Below are 7,684 nucleotides of genomic sequence, written 5' to 3'. Positions count from 1 at the left end.
ACGAGCCGAACGTTTCAGCTACATGCAGTGGCGGCGGCGGTGGCCAAAAACGTGCGAAATAATGACCGCATTTTACGACTTGAAAACTGCGCTAAATCATAATTCACGAAGTGGACAGCGACCCAGAGAAGCAGACAATTCTTCCAACCTATAAATGATCACTCTCTCTTTCTCTCTCTCATTTATAAACTACGATTATGCAAGTGAACACGTGCAGTCGAATAATTCGCGTCTCGAATTGACGTTTCCGAAAATAATTCGCAGATCGAGAAAAACCCTTTCGAAATGCAGTTTTTCGCATGAGCCATGAACAAAACAAAAAAAAGACAAAATTAAATAAATCATATAAATAACTGCTGCGGCTATTTATAAACTCTAGCACACTCGAGTTAATATTCAAGTGGCGATGCTAAAAATAATGCCTGCAATAATTTGCAAGAAGAAAGGAATATCATCGATACGTGCATGTGCGTAACACAACAAAAGGAGGAAGAGAGCAGAAATAAATTATAAAAAAGAAAATATAATGGGGAAGAAGGCGGCGGCGGCGGAGGATCGTGAGGCGACACATACAACTTGTGTCTGTGTTGTGTTACGCAATTTACGATGCGATCGGCGCGAGCGAATGACGTGCCAACAACGTTTTGTTTGTATTTCGTCCTTGAATAATATGGACTTCTGTTGCTGCTGCTGCTGCTGTTGATTTCGTTCTTTTCTCATACTTCAAATGTGCGGAATTGCACAGAAAATTATAATGGCTCGGACTCGTTTCGCAGGTCCACTTTTTGGGTTTAACATTCATTAAAAGGAACGTGACTTGTTTAGTGAATATTGAACCATTTGAAGCGGCGAAACCGAAGGATAACCTCCGCATACATTCCTTTTTTTGTTTGTTTTTGTTTATAGTTTTATTCAATTATGCACAGCTCTCTTGAGGAGATTCCATTTTAGATAAAACGTTACAGAAAGTCTTAGATTTACATGGGAGTAGTCCTTTGAGACTTGAGCAATTGCAACTATTCCAATACAATTGGACCTTAATCCTTTTATTGTCCTAGATATGAGTAATTTCAATTCCAAGGACTATTTACTAAGAAAATTGATCATTTTTATCTATTCCACACTTATTAATCAATTCTGGTTAAGTTAAATCAAAATTGAAAAAAAAAACTATGTTCCTGTATGTTTGCAGATTCGATAATAGGATATGAGATCATTATTCGTGGATAATTCCGGTGTTTGTGTTTGGTTTGTAAGTGCAAGAAAACTGAATCATCTCGCTGACAAATTGGACGAACAGCGAACAGCAGAAATGCAAATGATGCCATTAAAATTTTAACGGTTCCGCACTTATTATTTCCATGCGATGAATGCGCGACTTTTCCATAAGCGAAAATGCAAATCCACCATTATTATACGAAATAATTCCATTATGCAACACGAAAAATTATGCATTATGAATCAACATTTGACAATGTTTCATTAATTATTTTTTTATTATACGTTTGTAATATCCATTTAAAGTTCATTACGAATTAACATTAACTATTGTGAATAACATTATTATTAAAAACTAACATAACCTAACCTCAGTTGCAGCGAATCAAAACAAAATGTCGTCCATTTCCAACAGCTGATTTTGACGTTTAAATCAATCACAACTGACGTTATTTCTAGTTTTATAAAATTAATTGATTTTATTACGTTTAATTGAATTACAATTATTATTAACATTTATTAGTTAACATTTACTGAAATTATTTCATTTTTTATTTTTAAGTTTCATAATTATTTGAGCAACAAAATGTATCTACAAATTTGATGGATTGCAACATTAAGTAAGGTAATTATGAAGTGAACAAATTAATGAAACGAGAAAGTTGATGATGTTGATCCGAATAGAAACACGATCGCGCATTGTTAGCTCTAAATTGAGTTTAAAGACGGTGTATATACATTGCTTCATCGACATCTGGTACAACAATTAAGAGTTCTTTGAAGAGAGGCGCGTGTGAGATGCACGCGCACGTCGTCTCATCCACTACCACCTCTTCTTAACAACTTGCGCAATCATCTAAATAATGGATGAGAGTCCGATTCCAAGATTTCCATTCGAAGCAGCGTTTTCCCCGGATTTATTTTTAATTGTGACCAGCACAACACATGCGATTAGAAAGGATTTGTGTAAAGAAGTATTCAAAGGACATAAATATCATCATCATCTCGATTCTTGTAATTCCAATACGGTTTATGTGTTAATCTGTTTTTCAACGCTTTTCAAAAGTATTTAGTTATTGCCATAGAAGGCATCTGTATTCCGAATCAACCGCATTTTGTGTACGAGTATTCGTGTCTGCATTGCAATGCCGTAACAGTTATTTTCGGATATTGCCGAAAAAGATGGATAGAATAATAGATACATTTGCCAAGTTATTCGCCAGCTTCCCGAGTCCCGAGTTCTTTTTTTAGGACGCCCAAGGAAGTGCATATTTCTGTTAACAACAACAAAAAAAAATGCATCGATTCGTTCCTCTTTTGTCGCTTTTGTACGCCCACCGTCACTCTGTAATTCTGTTACGTCAGTTTCGGTCGCAATTTATCACACAGAAATAGAACGATGGGTAAATGCACCGGGTTTTAACCTTTACAGAAAGGGGTTGCATCGCGACGCCTGCGAACGAAACAAAAAAACAAAAACAAAATCGATACAAAACAAATGCGACGTATTCGTTGAGTTCCGCTAGGATCGGTTCTAGGTCCTAAATTCGATGAACAGCTACAGCAACAACAAAGAAACTGGAATAATTACGTTTATTTCGCGAAATTGTCGTAATTACACTCATTTCGCTCGTATTTGGAAACGAAACGTTGCGTCATCATCGCAAGTGTTTCCATCCATTTGCGGCGGTAATTAGCAAATGGGTTGCACGAAGAAGATGTTGCTCGAAACAAACGTAAACGGATCTTTGCGAGAATTGAAATGTTGATGGCATTGTGATGAAATCCATTGATTCAGGCCAGATGAGACGAATGATTGCGTAATTAATCGTACAGAAACAATGTTGCTTTAAATATTACAAGAGAAGAAGCGCACTTTTTATGTGAATAAAGCTGCGGCGTCGGCGTCGGGACGCCCATATGTTTAATGCCATTAACCCACATTCAGACCGTGTTAACAACAACAAGTGGTTCCTCCCTTCTCGTCTCTCCCAAACCCGAATTAATAACGCATTAACCCACACGTATTTATACGTTGTTACGTGTAAATAAATTACGCTATTTACGTGCATCGATAAACAATAGCAATAATGACGATGGGAATTGCTGGATTGGGATCAATTGAGTTCCATTTAAAAACACATTTCCATATGCTTTCTATTACAATTACAATTATATATATATATATATACAATTGTATGTGAGCATTTTCCAATGTTTTATTGGTGAGCAATAACGATAATTGATTGCCTCGCTTCGATTTCGTCCTCGCCGTCATTAATCTTTATATAAATATACAATTTTCTATGTGAATTACCCTTTTTTATTTTGATATTTTAAGGTTAGGTTAAAATCAAAATGTCTTCCAAAACAATCAGCTGATTTTTATAGTTATATTTTTAATGAAAATAAAACAATTTTCAAAATGATTACTATAGAAACTAATTATTAATTAAAAACAATCCGCCTTTAATGACATTTTAATTAATTTTGACAAGTGACATAAACAAAATGACATTTGAATATAAGGTTATGCAACAATGTAACAAATTGATTTTAAATTTAGGTTAGGTAAAAATTGAAAACAAATAAAAGCACTATTATTCTCTCCCATTTCCTTCTATAATTATTTAACTATTAAAATAATTTACAATGAAAAAATATCTGTATGTACTTTTTTTTCTTTGTAAATATAATATTTTCCTTCAAATTCCTAGAAATAATTAAAAGAAGTTTTAGGAATTTAGCAGCAATAAAACTTAGGGTTTTATTGGTAGGTAGATAGGTAGGTTTTATTGATCTTAAGGTTATGTATATATAAAAGATGCTGCAGTTTTTGATTTTCATTCATTTCAAACGATAAGCTTTCAGAGTGCACATCTATACTTTATTTTGAAAACTTTATAAAGAAACATGAACTTTTTCGCTAAGAAAGTCGTAATGGTAAGATTTTTTTTTTTGTATTTTTGTAACTTTTGATTAAATAATTTTGGTTTATTTTGTTTATAGGATCAAGAGAAATGCGAGGATTTCATCAAAACAATACTCGCTCCTTGCCATTACCAAATATCTATATACCAATTAGATGATGAGTTTGAGGAGTTAACAGGAATCGGCATCCCTTTCAGCTATTTCGGTTACACAACGTTGAGAGCTTTCTTAAAGTCAATGGAAATGTTGAAGGTAAGCAATTCAGTTTAATCTAAATTTTTTCTAATTTTGTAATTTTGCAGATTTCCGAATACGATTGCGTGAAATTAGTGGATACGAAGAAGCCAGAAACTAGGAGAGACAACAATCAAAATAATGAAGAAGTTACAGTGTTAAAGTTGACACAAACAAACGTGTTGTTTGTGCAGAATTACGAAAAAATGATCAAACCGTACGAAACTAAAGATTCGAAGATGTGGAAGTGGTTGGATGAAGTGGACAAGCACGAATTCGAGCAACCGAGAAATGATGAAAAGTTCAATGGAATTTTCAAGGTTTTCAAAAAGTTGATTAGAAGAAATTCGCGCGTTTAATTACACACTTTTTCTAACAACAACAATTATATAACAGTATTACGAAATGGCTATGAATTAAAATAAATTATTACATTTTTTTTTTTTGCAAAATTCCAGCGTTTATTTGTGGAACATTTAGAGTTAATTCTTCAGAAATAAATGTTCGCATTCCCGAGGAAATCTATTTCAAGAGGTATCGTTTTCAACCATTTATCAAAATCAATTAGTTGTATTTTCGTCGCGGTCATTGGAATTCTGCATTTATTATAAACGTGAATGTTTTAGACGTATTTTTAGATTTTTCACGTAAATTAAAGGACTGCAAATGAATAAAATATTTCAGTTTTGTATAAACTTTCATAATTTCTATTAAATCATTGATTGAATTCAATTTTTCGATATAATTTACATAAATTTTGTTGATAAATTGATCGAATCCAATATCACATTTAAACCAGTTCGAAATGCTATATTATAGGCAGAATGTGAAATAAATTACGAATTTGTGGTCGAAACATAACGATTGTTGAGGTGAAATTTGTAAACAACAACAAAAAATTATATGAAAATTAATGTTGCGCTCGGAATATTCCGATTTAATTTAATTTTGAAACGATTCCAACGGATTCGCTTTATAAACTAAAGCCTCGAACTATTGCAAAATGTGTAATTAATGGCAACGCACATACACACTAAAATCTGTACACAAAAGAGCGCTAAATTATGAAACGTGATTTACTATCAAAACACGTATCGCATTAAATCCTGGATCATCCATAAAACAATGCAATTTGTAATTGATATACAGTTACTAAAATTGTACAATTTATAATGAGCCACCGGCAAATTTTGTATTAATTACTTGAAGCTTTCACAACTTCATTCAACTTTAAAACCGATCATTTCAAAGGGATTTCCAACTTATTTATGATAACAGGAAAGACGAGAGGCGAAGAAACTTTATGGGCATGGTTTTTCCAGAAAATTGATGGAATGACCTTTAATATTTTTCAGGTAATCATAATACAAACTATGAATTCTGCAAGTTTCTTTTTTCATTAATTTTAATTTATATCTTAATTCTATATTCAGATATAATTTTTCTATTCACTAAAATGTAAAATTTTCATTGATAGTTTCGATAAAATTCAATAAAAAAATTAGGGGAAAAAAAATTAAAATTTCATATGGTATCTTAACTTTGACAGCGAGTTACTCGATTAGTTTTTGAGTCTTAACTAATTACTAAAGCGTCATTAATTCTCTACAGTTTTAGCTTTAATTTGCACATGATAGTTTTCTCTGCTATTCATAGTTTTTAAGAAATCGTGAAAAAATAATATTAACGAATAATAAAAAATTCTGCAAAACGATTCTCTCCAAATTTTTTGTTCGACACTAAATCTTAAACCTTGATATATTTTGCGATTCGCATATGATTTGCGCTTTATAAACAACCAAATATGTGGACTGAATAAGCGTAGTATTTAAAATATTGTTTGTTATTTAATATTTATTTTGTGCAAAGTGATAATTCGACGAGAAAAGTGTGTGTTTTTATACAAATAAATAGTTGTTAAATTGGTGTAATTCTTTAAGGGAATTAGAATTATTTTATAAATCATCTTCATAAACGAATCAGAAGCAACGATGAACATTATTTCATCCAAAAATGACGACAACAAATACCGAAAAACTGTGAGTTTTCAAAAAAATTCGTACCGAAAAATATTTTTTTTCTTAACCGCTTTTTCTTCTTCAGTATTATTATAATAAGCAGAGCAATCGAAACTCGAAAAAGATTGTGTACAGCGATCATATTCTCAAACAGATCGAGGAATTACATGAGCAGAGACGACGATCTTTGGGTGATTTCAAGAAGTTGAAGCGAGACGCCGAAAACGAATTCGCGCTGAAAAACTACGGACTTGACGAGATCGACATTGATCCGCTTTTAAATAGGATAGAAATCTACATAGATTTCATGAACAACAAACTGATTGAGAATGACGCAACAGACGTGGTGGATAACAAATGCGTATCGTGTGACCAAACAAAAAAACTTTGCAACTGCTACCAACTTAAAAGTTATTTCAGGAAAAGATATTTTTGAAATTGAAATCGCTTCAATTTGTCTTCTGAAATTTATTATTGAATTGATCTATTTCCAAACCTACTTGTTCTATGTTTGACTATTTAATATTTATATGTAAATTCGTTCGAAAATTTCTATTTAATCAAGAAATGAGGTAAACATTTTTCTTAGTTTTACAATTAGTTGTTTATTCTTGTCTTTTTAAACTATCATTAATTATATTTCTATACACTAAATCTAAATGTATATTGTGTAATTCGTACAAAACAAAATCATTTTGTACGAAAAATTGCAATATTGTCAAAAAAAATAAATATATATTTTTACAACAGATTTCGTTTGAAAAATTCCATTATTTCTCTGTTTCCTTTCCTATTATTAACAGTTTTATCGATATGAAGGGCGAGTAAGAAAAAAAAAGCAGAGACCGTTAATAATTAGATTCAATTTCAAGATTTGTTGCGAAACGAATCAATATAGAAAGAAAGAAAAAGTTGATTTAGGTCGTTTCTTTCTTTCCCTCTTGTTTCTTACAATAAATACATTTAGTATTTCTGCAAATAGGGAGGAAATAGACTCTGAACGAAGAAGAAAGATGAAATCAGTTAATAATAATTTAAAAAAAAAACTCAATTTCAGAATTTATCTGAAAAAAATATTTTTGTTGTTTACTAATTTTTTTGACAATCAAAACTTTAATTATAAAGTTTACTAATTTAGAGTAATTTCATTCAATTGTTAAACAAAAATTGAAAAAAAAGATGCATTACTTTCTTCGCAAAAATTTTACAAATCAATTCTGTAGATATTCGGATTTTCACGTTGAAATTGAGTCACGCACGAGTCAAAGGGATTCTCGTTCGAA

The 7,684-nt window shown here is 31.6% G+C and overlaps 2 protein-coding genes across 2 annotated transcripts; both read left to right on the top strand.

Annotated features, from left to right (window-relative positions):
* The first annotated feature begins 4,131 nt into the window (after window positions 1–4,131).
* On the top strand, window positions 4,132–4,742 carry LOC108556373. The gene is made up of 3 exons (XM_017912453.1): window positions 4,132–4,161; window positions 4,228–4,401; window positions 4,452–4,742. The coding sequence occupies exons 1-3, from the start codon at window positions 4,132–4,134 to the stop codon at window positions 4,740–4,742; spliced, it is 495 nt and encodes a 164-aa protein (XP_017767942.1).
* A 1,439-nt stretch (window positions 4,743–6,181) lies between these two features.
* LOC108556374 lies at window positions 6,182–7,072 on the top strand. Its single transcript, XM_017912454.1, has 2 exons — window positions 6,182–6,422; window positions 6,487–7,072. Exons 1-2 carry the CDS (start codon window positions 6,375–6,377, stop codon window positions 6,835–6,837), a joined length of 399 nt encoding a protein of 132 aa, XP_017767943.1. The 5' UTR covers window positions 6,182–6,374; the 3' UTR covers window positions 6,838–7,072.
* The last annotated feature ends 612 nt before the right edge of the window (window positions 7,073–7,684 follow it).

This window comes from Nicrophorus vespilloides, unplaced genomic scaffold, assembly GCF_001412225.1.
Source record: "Nicrophorus vespilloides isolate i.1.1-1 unplaced genomic scaffold, Nicve_v1.0, whole genome shotgun sequence".
In the NCBI taxonomy this organism is placed as follows: domain Eukaryota; kingdom Metazoa; phylum Arthropoda; class Insecta; order Coleoptera; family Silphidae; genus Nicrophorus; species Nicrophorus vespilloides.
This window is presented reverse-complemented; position numbering and strand designations above follow the sequence as displayed.